Raw genomic sequence first — 22,094 nt, 5'->3', positions numbered from 1 at the left:
TCCAGCATCTCTACTTGAATCACTGATGGAGGTAGATTTGGGTTAAAGCTAAACACTGCATGGCAAAGCACGATCCTACACTCTCTCTGCTTCACGACAAGTTATCTCTTAACACAAAGGCAGAGCAGGCTATAGGGCGCTTTAAATCACTATGGGAAGGTTTGCCAGAGTATTTGCTGAGCCCCTTTCTATCCTTCTCTTTGTGTCTGTAGACAGATGCAGATAACTTTGTTAATACAGGTATAGTGAGTCTGAATGGGTTATGGCATATTTTCAGGTCTTCCAATGAAGGAGTGTGTAAGTAAATAGCGGTGTTGGTTTTGTGCCTCCCTGCAATGACAATTCTAATGAGTATTGCTGAGCAAGGTTACCCAAAAGGCTATGCTCTTAATGTGTCCTTTGTTATGCATACAGATTGAGTTTCTGATTCCTTGGTTATTTTGCAGTAAGAAAAACTGTTTTGTTTCACGGTACATCACAATATTCAATGAGCTTGCCCCTTGGGAACCCAGAGAGCTTTCAAATCTTAATATAGCCGTCTTTCAAATGAGATCATTAATGTGCATATTCTAGATTTAGGGCCAATGCAAGCACTTCGATTTTTGCCTGCCAAATTTTCATTTTTGGCTTCATTTGCTTCCCATATATTCAAAGAACTGTACCACATGGAATCCTTTAAACAATAGATGGGATAACATAATTTTTCAATTGCTCTTGAAAAGGTTTTTAACCACATAAAGTATTCCAGGGTTCGCTAAGAAGTTACCATTGCAAATAATGTAATTGTTCCAGACTGAATTCCTTGCATTCCAGAATAACTTTTGAAGCAAAGAGCATGACTGGTTTGGGATTTTTAACCAACCTCTTTATGGTAATACTTAGATGAATGTAAATTTTCTCCAAAAGCTTTGCATTAAAAAGAAAGGACCAAAGCCTACAAACACTCAGATCTGCAGAACTAATACTCAATGCTAATGACCCATCAATCTCAACAAAAGGAAAATAAACCTTTAAACATTAAGAAATTCTGCCCCCTTTTTTATTTAAAACAAATAAAAAACTGAGAAAAACAGTAGACAAACTCTGGCAAACCTAGAATTATATAAAGTGCAAGCAATAAATTCTGGTTTGCCTCTTCTCTTTTGCTAGAAGGACAAATCCATTACTTGCCTTTTGAATGAACCCGAGGCCTGCTGTCGTGAGCAGCTGAGTCCCTCCTTAAAGACGTGTGCAACTTCTGTTTCCCTGGGCTTCACCTGAGGTTAAGAACACACAATTTTTACTGGTCATATGTTTACTCTCCACATTCAAACCATTCTTACTGCATTCACCTAAAGACAGTGTCGTTGCATGGTTTGCCCAATGAAGGAGACTGTTACCAAAATCTTCACTGTGTAACACCTACAGGTAGAGTCATCTGGGATAGGTGAGCTGTTGCTCTTGAAATTAGTTCTCCTATTTGCTCAGGCAGAGGGTCCTCAGTTCTGCAATTTTCATCCTCTACAAGTGCAGTGGAGTCTAGTCTTGGCAACCCACAAAGCCGTTTCCCAAATCTACCTTGTTATTCAGCTTTCTGGGATGAATTGAATTAAACAGTGGGTGGTTTATGAGAGGAACTACACTGGGGAGCAGGGCCTGTAATTCACCACATACTCCTACCATACGGGGCACAATGGAATCAAACTTCTTTGGGGCCAGTAGGCCAGTAATGGAACATAAATGGGAAACAGCACACTTCAGAGGGTCTTTTTGATCTCCATTTTGATTCTGTGCTACAGGCCAGCTTCTCATTTCCCACACATCAGCCTGTTTCCACTGAATTCACACCAGATGTGGACTTGGCTTTGCAAGTCCAGAACTTTAGTTTATCTCTTTAAAGACTCTGGATTTTGTAGAAATGGCTTAGCTATCATATAAAACAATAGTATCTTGTACCATTCAAAACTAAAGGAATTAGCACTGTATTTTATTAGCCTCAGTTCCTATGAATCCAAAGCTTTTATGATCACGCTCCTCATCCGTCTGATCACAGTCCTGGCCCTCTGATCCCCTACAGGAAGGGACTTGCTGGAGTGTGCAGTGTCTTCCCCCAAAGCTGTGCGCTTTGCTGCAAGTGGTACTACAATGTAGGTAATTCGGTCTTGTCCTGACATGGAGTTGGGACGTGGCCAGGGTAACTCAACGAGACTTAGGATCTAAGACTAGTTTCACAGATAAAGACTGTGATCATTACATTCTTCAAAGCCTAATGAAAATAGATGCTGTTGAGGTTAAAGTGCCCCAATTAAAGGGGAAAAAAAAAAAAAAAAAGAAAAAGCAAAGCCACACAAAGAGAAAAATCTTTCTACATGCTCAAAAAAAAAGAAGGAGAAGTTTCATTTGGAACTTGAGTATGCATAAGCACTGAAGTCAGTCAACCACAAGACAGATCTATTATAAAAACAGATTTAATTAGCTCTTTTGCTACTTGTTTTATTTTCCTCAGGCAAAAAGAAAATACTTCTCTCCTGTTATGTGTTATGTAAATTACTATACTCTTTGCAACCAAACAACCACAGTCCCCCTCAGTTTACTCCTGGTCTCCAGACAACCACCGAGTGTACACGCTCACTGCTTGTCATTGGATGTTACTGTTTAAACAAAAGCTGCAAACTTATCTTTTTCAATAAGCCTGCAAGATTAAATTTCAGGCAGAGTGCAAGGTGACAGCTACTCCTCCAGCTTGTACTAACACAGCACACATTCTTCAGGAAGATGCATCTTCCATTAACTTGTGTCTGCTGCTTGTGGTACCGATGCTAAAAACGCCCATGTTAGACTTTTAGGCCAAATATATTTGATAAAAATGCATGGGACTCTAGGAGCGTTATTATTTCTGGAGAATAGTCTCTGCCCACATGCAACTCCCTACATCTGACCCATGTCTCACTGATTCAATAATACTGTGCTTGTCCAGCATTTACAGCATGGGGATTGGAATTCGGGACTTTTGGTCTCTGCTGGTTCTGCCACTGCAATAGACCTGTTTCTATGACTGCAAACCACTGTTAAACTTTGCTTACCTCTTTTAAGGTTTAGCTGAGTAATGCTGGAAAATCCTTTGAGATCAAGGCTATAAGAACTACAAGTGATTAGAATTAAATGGGGCATTTTGGGAGGCACAGGGGAAGTTACCCAATTGTTCCAGGTTCCAAGACACTGTGACTAGATACTACGTAAACCTTTGCCTCTGTCAAATTCAATTACTGCCCAGAAAAAGAAGGAAAGATTAAGTAAGAACCATACCTGTAAAGCTAGTACAGCTTCAGATTGGAGAACAAGAAGGAAAAGAAAAAAGTACAAGCCCCCTGAGAGTTTTCCCATTCTTCAAACTACTGTATAAATCCCATTTAATATGTAAGCTCAGGAGTTCTGGTGCAGATTTTGAAATGTTGCAATTCCAATAGTCAATATTTTGGCGATGGAAGTGATGGAAGTGATATGATATTCATCCCTTAAGAAGCATTTTTAGGTACAACAGATATCAAGTTTGATATTATCTTACTTTCTGTTTGCAGCAGGAGTGATGCAGAAGGGTTTGATCCTGTACCGATCAAAACATGTGGGAGTTTTACCTTGACATGAACAAGGTGAAAGTAACTGCTAATACTGGGGATTTGGGGCACCCATAGGAACACACACAAGGACAGCGTTTCAAGAGCTCAGTCCCCACAGTTAGGACCAGATTTTCAAAAGGATTTATGTGTTGAATGCTTATAATATCTAGCTACTTCTAAAAGAGCCTAAGCAGGAGCTAAGAAATTTGGAAATGTACCTCAAGTGATAGATGCTTAGTCCTTTGATCATTTTGTCACTAAGCCAGCAATTCTGTGAGCAATCTGCATCTTTGGGTTCTCCAAATACCTATGAAAAGAAAGGTCTATATGCCTCAAGCTGGTAACACTTTAAAGTTCAGTCTTTAGTTTAAACCCACTTTTTACAACAACCAAGACTGGTAAGATTTACTTCAATTGATCAAAACAGGCAAAATTCAAAGGATTAATTTTCAAAGACTCCCTACTTCGAATTTGTGCTTGGTTTAACTAAGCAAGAATCTAATATGAAATGCAGAATCCCATGTCTTGCCATACCACCTGTTTTCATAGCAAAGCCCAATGAACTGTGGCAACAACTCAGGGAAAGGGTGAAGTTCTGTGAGACACAGTTTAACAATGACTGATTTTCAGGGTATGCAAACCGTAAGGAAGGTAAGCTGTAACAGATTCTGCCCTTGACAGGACTTGGTATCTTACTATCCACTCCAATGTGGCTTTCTGTGATTTTACATGCACCCAGAGGATGTAAATCTACTTTTTTATTGGTAAAAACCTGGAGTTTTGGCACAATCTCCCCATTAAGTGGAAGGATTAATAACCTTCCATCAAAACAGACTCACACACCATGAAGTCCTGGCTTTCAGTGGGGAGGAGATCCCATGGCTGGACAGGCTCCTTCCACCACCCATCCTGGTGACAACTCCTTCTATTATACAGCAGAAGAGTATTTTGTTGGTGTCCCTTTAACCAATTCCCTGAATAATAAGCACTGACTGTAGTTTCAGGCTAGCCTAACTGAGAGCAGACCCAGGGATGTCCCCCCGGCCCGGGAGATCCGCCGGGGCCGTAAGCCAGGCCGCGGCCGTGGGGACAGGCCGGCCGGAGGGGCCAGGCGGCGGCTGGGCCCACAACCAGGCCGCGGGAACCCCGCCGGGCGCCCTCAGCCCCACCAGCTCCTCCGTCAGCCCGCCGCCGCCCCGGCCCTGCCCGTCACGGGCGGAGGCTTCGGCCCAGCTCCCGCCGGGACCGGCTCTGCCTCCCCTCTCGGCCGTCGGGTGACAAAACACCTCAGCGTGGGGCCGGGCGGTGGCAGCCGGCGCGGGAGAAGCCACCCGGCCCCCGCCGGCCCTCCCAGCCCCGGTGGCGGCAGCCGGTCCCGTGGTCTCACCGTGGGCGCCTGCGCGGCGCTCCTCCTCCTCCTCCTCCTCCCGCCGGCGGCGGCCGCTGTCAGGATGAGGCGGAGGAGGCGGAGGCCCAGGCCGGCAGCTCCCGTCTCTCGCCGGGGCCCCCTGGCGTAGCGGTTCCCGCTCCGACGCCGCGGCTGGAGGCGGAGGAGGCCGCGGCGGCGCCGCCCGCCCGCCCGCCGAAGCCATGGCCCAGCCCGGCCCGAGCCCCCCGACGGACGGTAAAGGGGGAGGCGGCCTCGCTCCGCGCAGACGGGCGGCCGCGGCCTGCCCAGCCCCGGGCTCGCCTGCGGAGCCGCGCCGGCCGGGGAGGAGGGCGGGGGGGCAGCGGCCTGGGCGAGGCGGCCTGGCCGGGCCGCGGCGGTGGGTGGTGACGGCGGCGGGGAGGTGGGATCGGCCGGGGACAGGGTGTGCGTGGGACAGCGGCGGGGGTATGCAGGAAGGGGAGACCCGCGGAGAGGCCTGCGGGGCCCAGGAGGGAGCCGTGGCGGGGCGGTGTGAGGGGAAGGCGGACGGTGAGCGCCCCGGGGCGCGGCGGGGGGGAAGCTTGGCTGGGAGAGGTGGGTCGGGAAGGCCTTGCGAGGATGAAGGGGGCATCGCAGGTGGTTATTAGTCTGTAAATGTGCTTAATGTGGAGCAAGGGCGGCTCCCCAGCGTGCACAGGGAGGAGGATAATGCTTCAGAGGACACGCTGCCGGGAAAGGGGCTCTCGGCCGGGGCTGCGGTGGGACGAGGAAGGCCTCCCCGCCCCGGGAAGGAGAGGAAAAGGGTGGTGATGCTTGTATCCAGGTAGGCATTTCTCGGCTGGGCAGGGCTTCGTCATGGGTTTGGCCAGGGCAGGTGATGTAGGGCTGTGTTCCCCCTGTGCGTGCGGGGAAAAGGCACTTCGAGAGGTTGAGGTCGGGATGCTCGGCGTGGACATGTCATTCCCGGGCTGGAAAAGACAAAGAAAATGACAGCTGTTCTCTCAGGGTGGTATTTACCTGTGCGGGAGGAAGAGAAGCTTTCCCTGAAGGTTTTTGTTATAGAAAGGTTATTTGTTTCTGGTTGGGGAGGAATGATGGACAAGGAAGATTTATTTTTTTTTTTCCCCTTGGAATACGTTGCAGTACTGTTTGCATATCAGAAAAAAAATTGTAGGTAATGCATAGCTTGGAGGGTGGGATTGAAGGGACAATGTTGTGTATGGGATGTATGGGAAAGGGTGAGAGAGTAAGAAATTTAAGTTGAGGCTGGTTGTCATGCAGAAATAGGAGCACTAAGAGAGATGTACAGAATCTTGAAGGATAGGTGCTTACCCAGCCATGGGACTATGCCAGAGCTGTCTTTTTTTAGAGAACAGATGAGTTTCCCTGGGAAAGCACTCTGTTAGAGAAGGGCAATGATGTGTTCTTAATTATGCATATCTAGGGAATTGTGTGGGCTTTTTTTTTTTTGTGAAGTTACACGAGAAAGTGCTCATCCTCAGGGGTTTCAGTATTTCAGTCTACCTTTTCAAAGTTTTAATGATGAAGGTGCTTAGATTGTGAGGTTTTTTTCCTACGTTAAGGTCAATGATTGCATGCTCATCCTTCTAGAGCACTAAGGGGAAGGTGAATTTGCTTGCTGTCATGCTTGTAAAATCGATGTTGGTATGGTTTGTTCTTGTGTACTTTCTGGTGAATAACCTTTGTTTATTGTTCTTTAGCCTTTTCTTCTGAGAGCTACAGAACAACTTCCAACAAATTTTCTTCTTGGCTCTTGCAGACTATCTGACCGCAGGTGTGCAGTGGAACTGTACATTGTACAAATGTTTGCTGCCTCTTGACCAGGAAAGGTAGTTGTATGTTAGTAGTATATTAGAAGTTAAAAGTTGGATAGATTTTATTTTTCTGTTGTTTAAAAAGAAGGCAAAAAGGGACAAGTAAAATTTAGTAATTTGATAGGTTGATGAAGTCTTTCTTGTAGGAGGTATGGATTGCTTTCTCGTGCTTTCTAGCTGTGGGAAGATGAGGATGCTGTAAAAAAGACACGTGGTGGTGGGGAACTGGCTGCAAGTTGTATGGATTCTGAAAGTGGTTGCTGTGTTCTTGCACTAAAGAATTAGAGCTTCTAAAATGGCTCCTCTCCCCCATCCTTCTTTGGCAGGAATAGGACCAGTTTGGGGTTTTTAATCCACTTCGATTACTATACTATTGTTCTCATGTGTGTTGGTTTTATTTTTAAGTAACTTGCCAAAAGCATGCCTTGAAACTTCTCCATTCTATTTTAATGTGGAGAAAATATTGAAGAAAGGAATTACTTAATATTTTCAGTTGTCTGCACTGAATTTATTGCTTAAAGGAGTAGCATAACCTCTGATTTAAGATTACATGTGACAAAATAGAACTGGATTAGTATGTTCCCCTAAGGAAAAATGATGGCTTTTTATAATTACTTATATTGATTATAAATACCTTATGGATTCTTTCCTTGTGCAAGACACGTCTGCTATGATTTTTTGTTGAAAGCAAGTATAAAAGAGCTACTATTTCTGCTGTAGCAGAAATAACATATATGAAACAACATGAGAGGAATTTAATACAGAATGTATATTCTATTCCATTGCCCATACTGAAATGAAAATGGGCCTAAGAAGAGGGGAAGGAAAAACACGAAGGAATAGGAAATGAACGGACACCAGGTCCTGCCCTGTTTTTGTACTTTGGCTTAGTATAGAACTTAATAACCCTCTAATTCTTTTGTGTGTGGTAATAGAATTTCCATATGATAAGAATCGCAGAAAAGCTAAGTGCAGAGTCCTTTGGCTGCTGGTATAGCTTTGTACATGGTGCTGTTAGCTAATGATGTCAACCTGTGGTGCAAGTAGGTGTGTGCTTCTTATTGATCTGGTCAAGGTGCTTTTTTTTTTGAGATTTTAGTTAATATGTATGTTGTCCAGATTGTGGGACTGGAACAGTAATGCCTAATTTTAAAAAATATTTTTATCTTTGAAGGTGGTGTATTCTCAGCCTCCCTGGGTTTAATTCCGATCTGGATGCTTGCCATCTCTGAAAATAAGGTTATCAAACAAAATATTGGGGCATAGGTTTTCACTATCAGAATGTTCAGGCTTTAGTCTTATTCCCTTTCTTGTGTCTGGAAAATGCTTCAATGAAGAGACTGCAGTTTCATAAAACATTCATTCATGAATGTTTCTTCAAAACTAAAAAATTAATTACAACGACATGCAAATTATTAAACTCTTCTTACTGCACTAGTAAACTTAAACCATTAGTACAGTCGGACTGATAAATAGCATACCCGTTGATACTATTCTGTGATAAAGGAAACTCTTAATGGCACAGTCTGTCAAATACTTTAATAAGAATTTGCCAGCAGAAAGAATTCGTGCGGTATTGGAATAACTTCTTAGCCCTGTGCTTAGGCCAGTAAAAATGGTGTCTCTTTTTTGTGGTCAGAGATTATGCCAGCTCTCAGTGGAGAGAACTGCTCAGCTGTATATGGAAGATTAGAGGACGTTGCCATATTGATTTTAGTACCACTAGCAGCACCATGAGCTGCATTGTTTCCCTATGGCAATAATACGGGATCCTGACAAGAGCTGAGACTTCCTGTCACCATATTTTTCACGTATCCCAGAGGCTGAGCATGGCTAGTGAAGGGGTCTGGGATGTCACGTAGAAAATTGTCAAAACTTAAGCCTTAGATGCTTTTACGTTTCTAGTTATTTTCTTTATAGGTATCACTTTTAAATGAAATTTAAGTATCTAAAAATGCTATTACTGATCTCAAAAACTAGGTGTGGTTGAAGTTCATTTCTGTGTTGTTGATGTAACTGTCAAATGTTAAACTCTTCTCTTGGGGAGTAACTTCAAAATTGTTGGTACTTTCCAAGAGCCAAAAAATCTCTTCCCTCACTTTCATTTTGCTCTGTCTTAGTTTTATTATGTTATTTAGTAGTTTTTAATATTATTAAACAAGTAATTTTTTTTTAATTAAAAAACCACAAACACTCGTATGTTTTTCCATGTCAGTTCAATGGATAAATCTGAGATTTGGCTTCAGAAGCAAAGCAGACACCTTGAATGTGCACGTTTCCACCTTTTAGAATTTCTAAGGAAGTTTTGATCTGCTCAGCAGGTCAGTTTGCTCTGTAGTGGAATATGCACACTCAGGGTGTCTCTTTTCCTGTTGAAGCCAAGTCCCAAATCTCTCTCTTAATTTTGAAAAGTACCATGACCCTCTTCTTTATAATTAGCTGTTGACTCGCCTGAAGGCACAATGAATGTACTCTAACATGTGGACTGACTCTCTTGCATTTCGAACACTGGAAAATAGAAGTTCTTTGCCCATTTGTATTGCTTCTCGGCCACTTCACCATCATCACAGAGAAGATGGCCTTAGTGAATGTTTTCTTCCCTTCCTGGCCTGATGCCTCAAGATGCTTAGTTGCTTTCCTATAGCCCTTTGTGGGTGGAGTGGATTCCCACTGTGGAACTAGTTTATGTGCGCTCCTTTGGAAGTGACTGAAGAAGGAATTTTGTTTTAAAACTTTTAAGAAGCTAAAGCAAACAGTGTCTCTCAGCGTGGGAGTGGAGCAAATCCCATAGGCTTGATAATGTGATGGTTGAACAGCAGACTTCCAGGGATTTCACTCCAGGCACTTTATTGAAAAATACTTCTAAGATGTGAAGTTTTCTATATTATATTTAGTTTTTTTATTATATACGATATTTTTAAAAATAAAAGTATGAAGTTTAGGAAAAAAAGAAAAAGCACGAGGTTATGACTTTACTCTGACTGAAGTCTTCCAAGATAAGAACTGATAACGTTGATAAGCAGCACTTACTAAGCAGACTTCTAAGCAGTCTCTGACAGCGAGGTTGGAAACAAGAAAACAGCAACTAGCTATGAATGCCATTGGGTTGTATGTAAGAGGAACATCTTTCACTCCAAAGGTCTAGTGGTTCTGAGTGGTTTGTAGTTCTTACTTGCGGAATTGCTCGTGGTGTCTGAATTAGTGGTACCAGCCTCTTCAAGTTATTCTATAAATAGTGTTAGCATTGTGTAATTTTAGTCATGGTATAGTTGGTTAAGCATGATGATGAATTATCTCTGGAAAAAATTAAATCATTTGATATCTTTATATAAATTGGCATAGGAGGAACACATGAGTAGCGTACCCTTAGTTAACATTTCTGTGTCTTTCTGAAAGAAGAAAATTGCTTTCCAGCTCTTCACTGAGCTACACCTTGAGAAAACTTCTGGGTTGTCCTGCTGCTTTATTAGCAGTTCCTATAGTTCCTTAAGAATGCAGAGCTGCAGCATGACAGTTAATATAATGAGGAATTGCTGTGTTTATTTTATTTTATTTTATTTTTGTTTTCCATTCATGTCTGCTTCTGTCAGCCTCAACTCCTGTTGGCATTCAGCTGCCTCATGGTGCTTCTTCTCTCCTTCCTGTCCCCATCCTGTGCTTATCTTCCCTGGCCTGACTCCTGCAGATACAGCAAAGAGGAAAAATAAAAGCTTTTGAATCGCCCTTGACATCTGTTTCCATCTTTCCTGGCAATTTCTGCTTCCACACAATTGAGTGGCAGAAACATGGCCTTAGTTGACCTTTGGTCACAGATTTTTCCTCTCAGGTCAAACAGCAAGTCATTTGACCTTGTCTTAGGCAACTACTACTCTTCAGCCAGTCCTCCAGTTTCCTCAGTCCTCCTTCCCAGCCATCGCCTCATCTTCTTCAGATATTGTTCTTCCTCTTGCAGGCCTTTTGCAACCTCCAGTCTGTCAGTGTCCCATGTACCTTGTCCTTGTTTTGGCTGCTCTGGTCTTCGCTTGCTCTGCTCTGCAGTTATCACACCCTCGCTCTCCGTTTCCTCCATGCCTCCGCTCCTCTTCTTCTTTGAGAAAATCCCATGACCATATACACTTCCTCTGTGAAAAATGTCTTTTCTTTGTCCGAATAGCATTGTTCCCTAGCTATGTTGAATCTTAGCTTGTTTGCTGTTTTTTTAATATCTCCTTCTTTGTTTAAGATCTGTCCAGTTTCTCTTATGAAAAAAGGAAGGTGTCCTGCTTTACTCTCGATATAGTGCAAGTACTTATCTGCCCTTCAACCCTTGCCTTATACATCTTCAGGTTCTGAGTTTTCTCAGAACAGGTTATAATATTCTGCAGGCAATGGACTTCAGTTATTCACCTATTTATCATGAGGTTGGCTGACATCTAATTCTTTAATACTTTGTTATCTTTAGTTGTAAACCAAAGCAGTTATGTGCCTCACAGATTGTGAAAATTAGTTGCTGGAAGTTAATTTATGCCTCTCAGAAAGGCAGAAAAAATTATAAGAGTTCCATCTTTTGGCTATTTCTGAAAATTGGTATCAGTAGAGAGCAGGGCAGGAAACACGCGCTGCTGCGATTTGCTCTTTTTGTTCTGTGTGCAGTTAAGAGCCCCGTCTTGTCTTGTGTCTGGCAGTGTGAAGAACTGAAAAATCACTAAGATCTTTAAAAAAAAAAAAAAAAAAAAGGCAGCCTGATTACTTAATAAGCAGAAGAGCCTTGCCTTACTGTGGTGAGTCACACCAAGAGAAGAAATAGAAATTCAGGTGGTATTTTTTTATTAACACCTATCTTCTTGTTATATTTTGTGGTTTCTGAAAATGTTTTTTAGTAAAACTATGGAGCAAAAAGGCAATAACAGATAGAAGTTATACATGGCAAAGGAAATCAGAACCAATAATTGAAAGACAACAGAAGCATTTGTGTGGTGCTCCAGAGGGAATGGCCTGTGGGTAAGAGAAATGGATTAGCTTAGGATCAAACCAGACCAGCTTTGTTGATTATAGCAGTGTTGCCCATGCCTTTGAGAAAGTGACCTGAATAGACTGTATGGTTTTTATTCCATCTTTTGTCGATATGTGTTTTTAACTTACAGAAAATTACAACACTTGAAATGCTATTTAAATGGCAACAAAAGAGAGAAATATGCAAAACGAAAGAAGAAAGAGCTCTTTCACCTTTTTTGTCTGTTTCCATGTGTAACTGTTTACCCACCACACCCATGCCTTGTGAGGGTAACTTTCTGTATTTGCATGGGTGGTTACCATTCAAATACTCCCCAACATAAGTAATTTTTATGTTATATTTTAATCTATGCTACATGAGTGCTATGCAAAATGATTAGACTAGCACCAAGGTTGGTTGCTTTAAAAACAAAAAAGATACAGTAACTTGCAAACACTAACATCCAGAGAGTATAAAACAATCCTTACATCTGTATTTTCAGTGTCATTGGCTTAATCTACAGAGGAAGAAACCCAGATGAGTGCTAGAAGTTATCGCTCAAGCAATAATTATGTTAACCATCCACTGTAAATTTTCATGTTTTTCTCAAGGCCTACTGAAGTTCATATTAGACTCCCCTTGACTTCAGACACAGGAATTGGAACATTCGTCTTGCATCGACAGTAGTCTGTGCCAAAGTCACTGTGATATAGTTTAGCTGTGGTGTTACTTGGTTTATTTTGGTGAAATATGAAGCAAAAATTTGGCTCTGTTAGTTCAAATCATCTGACAAGCTGGCATCTTTGTCATATGCTACATCTTTTACATTTTCTTTTAAAGATTGGTTTCAGGTTAGGTTTTCTTAATTGTCAGCTCACAGTGTTTGTTTATATCTTCTTCCTTGTGCTGTATCTAGATTTGTGTGCTAAATTAATGGGAAAGCAATTAGCCAAACTCTGGATTCTGTGAGTGACTGACGCTTTTAGCTGTGAACATATTATAGCTGTCTGTCTGGTGTTCACAGCTTCTGTTTGAGTTTTAGATGAAGATGGAGATAAAGATGCGAAATCTCTAAATGGTGTAGAAACTCCTGATGTTACAAAGGTTGCATTCATTTATGGCACTGAGGCTCACATTTATCTGATGATACATCAGGAAGGGTTGTAATGGCACATTATAGGGTCTAATCTGACTGCATTTTTGTACTAGCATATTGGCTTTCAGGTAAGAGTGAATGTGAGCCTAATCTTATTCCGGAATACAAGTGTTTTCTAATATATTCTAATTTACAGCTCTAGGTTTTGTACCAGTCTAAATGCATGTATACTGGAGACACTCCTTCAGTTGTATTTGTTCAAAACCTGTGTGTAGACAAACACTGATGGGAAAGCTGAGCTTTGGAATTTGCTTTCTGATACAGATTATGTTTGTAAGCTTCCCCTGGGGAGTCTGAATGGAAATCGGGATTTGAGGGAGGTCATTTATCACTTACAAATGACAGTCATCAAGTCTTAAAAAGTAAGTTCTGCTGCATAACTAAACTGATCTCAGTTGCCACAAGGGAGAGTGCAGGACGGAAGGAAGGCCAGGCTATTTCTTTTGGCAAGCAGAGTACACTTAGGTTTAAACTGACTGTCAGAGTGTACCCATAGGCTGTGGTTTCGTGTTACAGCTAAGCCGGTCTAGAAGATTGCTGCTGCTGAGAGGAGTGATCCTGGTCCCTTCTTCATGCTCCCGCAATCGTGTTCCCATCGTTTCCTTTGTGCTAGCCCTGCACATTGGACCTGTCGCTGAGCCAGTTCAGCTCAGTCACCCAGCAGAGAGAGCTACTCACTCCTGGATTAATGAGTTTAATTGATTTAGTTGATTTAGTGAAAGCCCTGATGAGTGTTAGAGATGGCATAAAGGATGGGATGGAGACCACACAGTAGTAATATGAGTGTCCGAGACTGTGTCACACTTTTTCACAGTTTAAACCAGTCTTCATCCCCACTGTCATGTTTGTGTCAGTTCTGGTATATGCTCAGCCAAGTGATGAGCAGGGACCTGGTTTCACTCTCTCCCCCTCACCCGCCAACTTTTGCTGTATCACTTCTCTGGTCCCTTCACTGTACAGCCTCCAAGGCTCTTGTAGCATGGTGCGGATAAAAGGCACGTGTGGTCAGAGTGAGGTGGGAGTGCAGAGTTACCCTTTCAGATGACCACCAGTACTTAAGTTGATTTAAAATTATCATAACTGCAGACTTCATAAAGTCTTCATGTTCTATATTGCTTATACCCCAGGCATATTTAAAAATTTATGAAAATTTCATGCTGGAGGAGGATTTTCTTCCTTTTTAACTGTTCAGGAATTCATTCAGTTCACAAGTAGTAGCAAAAAATATGAATATATAGAATGATGGCCGTGCTTTCTGGCAAGAAATAGATTATAGAGGCTTGGGGGAGCAGTAGGCTGTTGTTCTCAGGGAAACTATTAAATTGCTGTAGAAACCTTACTCCGTATTATAGGAACTGTATCCTGTTCCTTATCAAATAAAGAAGTTAATCATCTTTTATTATTTGTCCTACTGTATTTATCACCACAGTGTCTCCATAAATACATCTGGCAACCATATTTTCCAGGCTATTTATTAAGATTTATATCCTTTAAGTGGTTACTCTAAGGCACTGTGTTTTTGTGCCTGCAGCCTGCTTTTCTGGCAACTATCACTTTCAAATTCCTTTCTTGCAAGTAAATCTTCACCTGTTCCCCTTCTCGGTTTATTCTCTGTCTACCAATTTGGGTGGCCAAATTATCGGGATAATAATAATCCCAAAGAAGGGATAGGGAACCACAGAGGGAAGGAAATCTGGTGTTAACTCCCTTTTGTGGTGCTTGATCACATTCATACCTCTTGAGTTATGTATGAGTTACTGCTATTTCTGAAGCTTTTCTGGTACCTGTAGAAATACAGCAGTGCTGTCTGGTAGCTGCACACGTGGAAGTGACTTTGCAGGTTATTATTGATTATGTAAGCTTTTTAAAAAGTCCATAAAGACACTGATTTGCTACAAATGGCAGTCTCCTCATACCTGTAGCAATGGTAAACTGGAGAAGCCATCGTCTATATAGATTTCGCAGACAGTGACTTCCTTTTGTTTTTCTCTGCGTTTTCTTGGTATAGCTATGTGCTTATTTCTCCATTTGATTATTTCACTTTTCTTACCTTTCTTTGAATTTTTAAGTGTGTTATGTCATCATTAATTTGTTCTTTCTGTTCAGAAATTGGGAAGCAGAGTGTTAGGGGTGGTCTGTAACCTGAATGCTCTCAAAGCTACACCTCAATTATTGTCCCTATGACAAATGGCAAGATGACATGAGATCTTAGACTAGTGGTATCTGGGGGAATTTTTGAATTAATGGAATGGTTTTGTTTTATATATTAAATTACTTCATCAAAGAGAACAATGCAATAGGGTTGGTTCCCCCCCCTCCCCAAGAGCTGAGTCATACTTTATTCACTTCTTCCCAAAAGAGGACAGCCTTTAATAAATCTGTAGGCAAAGTGATAAACATGTTATAAGGAGTCAAAAGGATTTTTCCCCCCTCCCACTGAAAATGAGTCAGCAATTAAATTATCTTGAAAGAAAATGAGTACTGAGTTTGTCTGGGTTTAGCAAATGTTTACATTTTAAGAAAACATTTATACTATTGGTCTTCAGAGTGATAAATTGTGTAAGTGGTCTCCTGTATAGTGAAGTCTGTGTCAGAATCTCTCCGTAAATGTCTGTCAATCTGAAATATTCTTATTTGATCAGAACAGCAGATTCGTGATGGTTTACTAAAACAGACAATATCCTCTATTTAAATTTTCTTTTTCTTGCAAGACAAGATACTCTGCAAACCTCACTGTCAAGTGTAATTGCCACGTGAAGTAGTTTAATCCTGTTCTGGATTTGGGATTATATCATACAAATGCTGAGATGTGGTAGTGTGGAAAAGCTTCGCAGAAGCATTCCTGTGTAAATAGGAAGACTCATTCATATTTTCAGTGTTGCTTTGGTCAAGAAGAATTAAGTGACTTGGCAGTTTTTGGGGACTTGCTGTAAAATACTGTGGAAGGGGAATAGGTGGCTCTGCTGGAGGTCTTGTTACAGGCTGAAGGAGCTGCCTCAGTGTCTGCTTAAACTACCTTATGTTGAATGTTTAACTTACCAGTTAATGCGGTAGGACAGACTGATGAAATAAAAGGAGTGGTGAAAGTGTGCATGAATGCTGACATGTTTGACAGATCCATTGTTTAAGTTTAGGTGTATTAAATACTAAAAAAGCTTTGCCAAGGGGATCAAGTCAGGCTGTAACTGCAGGGTATGTAGATCCACCTAGGCTAGCTTTGAGCTGATAGTGGTGTAATCGTAGCGGCAATGACATGCAGTGCAAGCTGTCAACCCTTACAGAGAAATGGGACTGATATTTGGGTATTTAACCTTCGCTGAGTTTGTGCTGCCATCACCATGCTCTTGTTTGCTCAAGCACTGACTAGTTTGAGTAAATGTACACAGCCTGTAGAGTAAATAGACCCTTCATAAACCCAAGAAGTCATTGAGCTTTTTCCTGCAATCTTTTTAAAATTGATCCTCTTGTAAAGAGCAGTTATAAAAATGAAAAATCATTAAAGCGAGGGGAATAAGATACAAGTGCTGGGAGAGCAGGGAAAATGCTGATGACTGCAGTGAGATTGGTAACTTGGTTCTCTCTGTTTTGTGTCGCTGTAGATGAATTCAAAGCGTCTGTGTTCACCAGACTGTAGCTTGCCGTTGGCTTTTGAAATACTCTGGTAGGCATTCAAGCTTACCAACATTGTGTTCATGAGAAGGTTGACTGATGGTAGCAGCAGGATGCAGGCAAAATGCTTTCTATAGGTTGCCATCTATTGTGGTGTCCAGTTTACTTTTCCAACACTGATTCATCCACTGCTGCTCTATTTAAGTTATCCCTGAACTGATGATGCAGAGAGCATAGTTGATTCTCTTGAAAAATTGCTAATAGTGTTTTCCTGATTTTTTTTTTTTTTTTTTTTTTGAAGGATTGTTCTCCTCACCTGCCAAAACATCAATGGCAGAAATGGAGTAACAACTAACTACTGGTGGCAAAACCTCTCATGCATCGAGCTGAAACTTCTGTGGAGAAAATTAAACGTGTGCACAAAACTGAGAGAGGTCTGATGGCAATGCTAGTTAGATGGTGAAGGAAAGAACCAGCTACTATGAGAAGAGATGTAGGAAAAGCCAGGCTACAATAATGGAGGTAGGGGACTGTCCTTGGGAAGAAACAGTGCTTTTAGCAAATGAAAGATAAATTGCTGGAAAAAAATTCAAGCCCACTTCTGTCAATGTGGACATATGTGGTTAACTGCATTCCTGTGATACTTGATGTGAATGAACAGTGTTTGATTGCAGTCCAGTTTAAATATTGTTTAACTAAGCATAAATTTAAAACTAGAGTTAAGTTACTGGGGGCCAGAATGGCTAAATGGGTAGAAGAGGTGAGGAGCATTACTCATCACATGTAGTGGGCTTATTAAAATCGCAGAATCAAAACTGGGTTTTGTGTCCGAGAAAGAAGACCAGGGAGGCAATAACAAAGCAAGGAAGTAGTTAACATGTTGTGACTGCCATGAAAAGGGAGAAAAACTGGGAAGCGGAAGTGGAAAAAACGGGGAAAGAGATGTTGGCTTTTTTTCCTTGTAATTCTGCATGAAGATGTTTGCTGTATAAACATACTTTGTGGAAGACCAGTAAAAATGGTTAAACATCAAAGATGCAGGACAATATGTTGTCTTACTAACAAGTAGTAAGTGACATTTCTGGTAATCTGTGTTTGACCTGAACCTGGAAATGCCCTCATGTTCCTGCGCCTGCTGTCCACTTCTGCATCGATTTAAACCAGCAGCACCAGATGTAGCTTTGGTGCTGATCTTGAACTACGCTTCATGGTGAATAGCAGCTACCCCAGCTGGTGGAAGCAGGAACATCTTTAAAGATGATCCAGCTGTGAAACACAAGCAACTCGTTTACATGACTATCTTGATAGCATTTTACACAGCTATGTGAGTTTTTACAATATCATGTCAGACATTACCTAGTTGTTATTGTGTATGGCATTCAACTGGGCAGGATTAATTAAGCCATTTCAAGGACCCTTGTTTTCTCTTCCCTTTGTTTTTGCTCTCCTCTTGGTTGTATTGTAGAAGAGAATCTTCCCATTTATTCAAACACCTACATTTCTTTGGATTTTAACTGTTTTAATTTGGTGGTGGTGGTTCTTTTTTTCTGAGATCCTTAAGGTAGCATGTCATACAGTGCCTAGCATAAAAGGAAAATAAAGAGTAGGAATGGACACTACTGAGACTGGAAGTTATAGTGCAAAGGTGTGCTTCGTTCATTCAACTTCAATGAAAAGTAATGTTACTTTCAAACTTTAATAGTATATTGCAAACTCCCACTTGATGATAATATATTTATAATGTAGTTAGATGTTTGTAACATGCAGGGCTCATTTGAATATTTTTTGATCCTGCAATTATTGTTTTACTGCAATAAATAAAAAGATACTGTAACAGATATGATGCAGCAAGGCTCATTTCTGCATCATAAGTTATATCTGCATTTGCCAGCAACACTAAGTTTCTATGTATATAGCACTAAATTGGTACTGGATTGTTTGCTTGTGAGTGTTTAGTCAATAGAGAACAAAATTTGGGTGTCAAATAACTTTCAACTGGACAACAAACTAGAAATTGTTGGATGAATACAACTGTGTCTCTGAAAGCCACCTTGCCCAAAATAGGGACTGGCCTGAAAGGTCCTTCTGCAGAACTACTTACTGGTGGTAATAGTGGCGAGTAACAGCATGGCTTCCATGGCACAGCTGCAGGTTAGAATCTTTTTTTTTTTTTTTTTTTCCCTTTTTGTAGCTTAGTTGTCATCATTGCATGCAGCGAAGTACTCTGGAAAGGAGAGGAGTGACAATGCAGAGGGATTTGTTGCCACTTGGAAGGCAAAGGTGGCAAGTGAGAAGTCTGGTGTAATACTCTGTCCTCAAATAAAACTAGAAAAGTATGTGCTGACAAGTAAGCTTTATCCATTTGTCCAGGGAAATAAAATGCTTGATGCTTCCAAATGCAACTTTGGGAAAAGCAAATAATACTTTTCTTCCTTTATTTTTCCTTCAGTTGGGTCTGCCACTGCTAAGTATCTGTGTGTTAAGGGGGAATTTTATTCCTTGAAAATAAAGCAACCTCCACTTCATAAGCCAGGAATTATTTCTGTTCAATGTACTTATTAAAAGAATCATCATCTATTCCTTTACTTCTGGGTGCCTGTTACCGAACAATCATATTGGAGTATATTTTATGAGTGTGGGGGCTTTAGGGGTTGTTTGTTTTTTTTTATATCCTGCTTGAAGAAAATAAAGAAAAGCTTTTTGCAGTCTAAATACACATCCTGGTGGCAGACTCTAAAAACTTACATAGTAACATAATTGTGGCTCCAATATGATGTCATGATATATGAAAATTAGCAGTCTTGGGAAATAAGCATGAAGAAAAATGGGTGGCCATATATTTATTTATTTATTTATTTATTTATTTATTTTTTCCATGCTTCTGTCTCGAGCAGTCTTGAGGGGGAAAAGAGAGAGGTGGAAAATGACAGAAGTTATTTTTTTGGTTTGTTTTGTTTTCAAAATGTTTATTGAATGTGTAGGTTTTTTTCTGAGCTGTTTTTCAGATTTCAGCTATGTAGGACTGAACTCTTGGATGTCATGTTTGACACTAAATATCAAGTAGAAAGCTTTGTGGCATTAATTTTATAAATAGCCCTAGGACTCAAAAATAGTCTTATTGATAATCAGCTTTGTCTGTCTTCATTCTGGAACGGTCACTACATGTTTGTGTAACTGGAAACTCTGTCATATGTAAAATTTAATCCTTTTGGGAGCTGATCAGTGGAACAGCGTTTGAGTAACCAGTCAATAAGAAACGTGTGTCTGTTCCCGGATTTTCCTTGAATTGAAATTTTTCTGCGTAGTGGGTTAAGAGAAAGTTGTATCTTTTTGGCTAGAGTTTCTCTTTGTGTACTCTGATAGTTTTGTGGTTCTCCTGCAAATTGATGACTCCACTGTGAAATTAATTTTGCTGCCTTTCCTTGGAGTTCTACCCGGGTAAGCCCCATAACAGCACACGCTTTGCTATAGTGGCAGTGCTGAAGGGAGATGGTGATCCCTGCATCTGACCTGACGTCTCTCTGAAAAATCTGTGTTGTTGGTTGGAAACAAAGCTAGTAATTTAATTGGCATGTCTGACTGTGTCATCAGTAGTCTATTTTCCCCAATACTGGGGGGGGAGTGCTATTTACAGCTAATAAATTGTTGGCCGAAAGGCCTTCTTGTTTGTTTGTTTCTTTTTCAGTTTGACATATCAATTTTAATTTAAATTCTTCTCAGTGCTCTTTCGGGAGTTAAGAAATTGGGTCTTTAGGGCTTTTGTTTGTTTCTTGATGAGTTCGGGCCCTAATTAGGGAATTAGATCTTCCACACTCCTGCTCTTGTGAAATACAGCATGTCCTGTGCCTGCTCTGATCGCGTGTATAACACAAGATCTGGTTTCAGTCAGGCGTAGCTCTGCGAGAGCTGACCATCCATCTGGCTTTGACAGCATACTCCATCGGTGTCGATGAACATCGATAGCAGCATTTCTGTGTGTGGAAATGGGAGCATAGGGACAGGGGCTCTGGCAAGTTAATGAATACTGTCTTTGCAAAATGTGTGTTTTGGTTTGGGGATTATTTTTTTTTTTTTGTCAGTTTGAAGTTGATAGCCCATGATGGTAAATACAGTTTTCTTTTTCAGCTCTGTTACAGACCTGGGGTGAGTTGGACCTAAATCCAGAGCGAGAGTCAGCTATAAATGACAAAGGCCTAATTGAAAGTCTATGAATGGGTCCGTATCCTGCCATTGACTTCAGTGCGCTGCCAGGTGGACTTTAGCCCACAGTTACCTGTGTTTGGCGATTCAGATTTGGGTTCACGCTTTGGTTTTGGAAAGTGGAGGGTTTTGTATGGCCATTGTACAAATCACACCCCAGAGAAGAAAGTAATTTTGATGAAAACCTTAATCATTCATGCTTAGTAGAAAGAAGGTAGTTGTCATGCTGCCTTAGAAAACAAACCTTTCTTTGCTTTTACTTTTTATGCACGTGTGTTTCAGGGGTTGATGTATTACATAGCTTATTGTCCTCATGTTCATGTGTCTCGTGCCACTGTGATGTGGGTAGTGGGAGCGTGGGCAAACTCCTCTCCTGCTGAGGCACAGCAAGGTCTGTCCTGATCCATGGGACAGGTGGTAAAAACAATTTAAACTTAACATCATTCTTTTCATTCAGATACTAATACACAGTTGCAGTGATGCATGACCTGTAGTTGAGATCTTAAACTGTTTAGTTTTTTTGAACGCCTACAACTGGGCCTGACAGCGGCCAGAGCTCTGCTGTGGTGTGGGTAGATTATTTATTTATTACTTTTTTATATATATAAATGCCAGGCTGTAGAGAAGGGAAATACTGTAAACATAAATATTTAAAGTTTAAATTGCATTTCCTGCTTGGTGACTCTGCTATCCGTCTCCCCGTTTGGGCGGGAGCATTTAAAAAGGATGAGTCCATTGTTCCCCCAGCTTGAAGCACTTGAAGTTTTTGCTCTTGTGCTGTCCCCTCTTCCTTCCATCCTCAGCAGGAGCAACTCTCTCTCACCTTCAGAAGAAATACAAGTCAGTAGCTTTGCCCAGCAGCTTTCTGATGGGAGCAGTAGCACAGCTGCTGCTGTCTCTCTGCAAAAACAATCTCTGGAAAGGGATACAAGCAAAAGGAGTGCTCAAGTCGTCTTCTGGGGGCACGCGGAGGCTTGCTGATGTCCGCAGTTGATTTGTTAACTTTCAAAATTAGTAATTGTAGAATTAAACAGTTTCTTGTATAGTCTTCCAAACAGCGTTTGTAAGGTGAGCGATGTCCAGGCTCCTCCTGGGTTTGTGTTGAGTGTGTGCGTATGGTGTCAGGCATCCTGGGTGGGAACTGAGCCGTGGGGCTTAGCGACCTGCCCCATACCACTTAGGCTTGAGTGCCTCTAATAGTTTCCTTTCAAGAGCTGAAACTGGGGGATCAACCCCACCTCCTCAGAGCCAAGCGTGGCTTTTTGCTCCTGGGAGGTGTGGAGCTGGCATTGCGGGGGGCTCTGGCCGGTGCCGCAGATGAGCCGTGCTGCCCGGGCTGCAGGATCCAGCTCTGCTG

General features: G+C 41.5%; 1 protein-coding gene across 1 annotated transcript in view; it reads left to right on the top strand.

Moving 5' to 3' along the window:
• Positions 1–4,978: 4,978 nt before the first annotated feature.
• The window catches only part of RABEP1 (rabaptin, RAB GTPase binding effector protein 1), a 49,992-nt gene continuing 32,876 nt past the window's right edge, over positions 4,979–22,094 (top strand). Inside the window, exon 1 of the mRNA XM_082493161.1 lies at positions 4,979–5,220. Within this exon, the coding sequence (XP_082349287.1) occupies positions 5,187–5,220 (34 nt within the window). The 5' untranslated portion in view covers positions 4,979–5,186. The remainder of the gene's footprint in view (positions 5,221–22,094) is intronic.

This window comes from Vanellus vanellus, assembly GCF_965231255.1.
Source record: "Vanellus vanellus genome assembly, chromosome: 19".
NCBI classification, from domain to species: Eukaryota; Metazoa; Chordata; class Aves; order Charadriiformes; family Charadriidae; genus Vanellus; species Vanellus vanellus.
The sequence above is the reverse complement of the archived record's forward strand: the minus strand, read 5'-3'. Positions and strand labels throughout refer to the sequence as shown.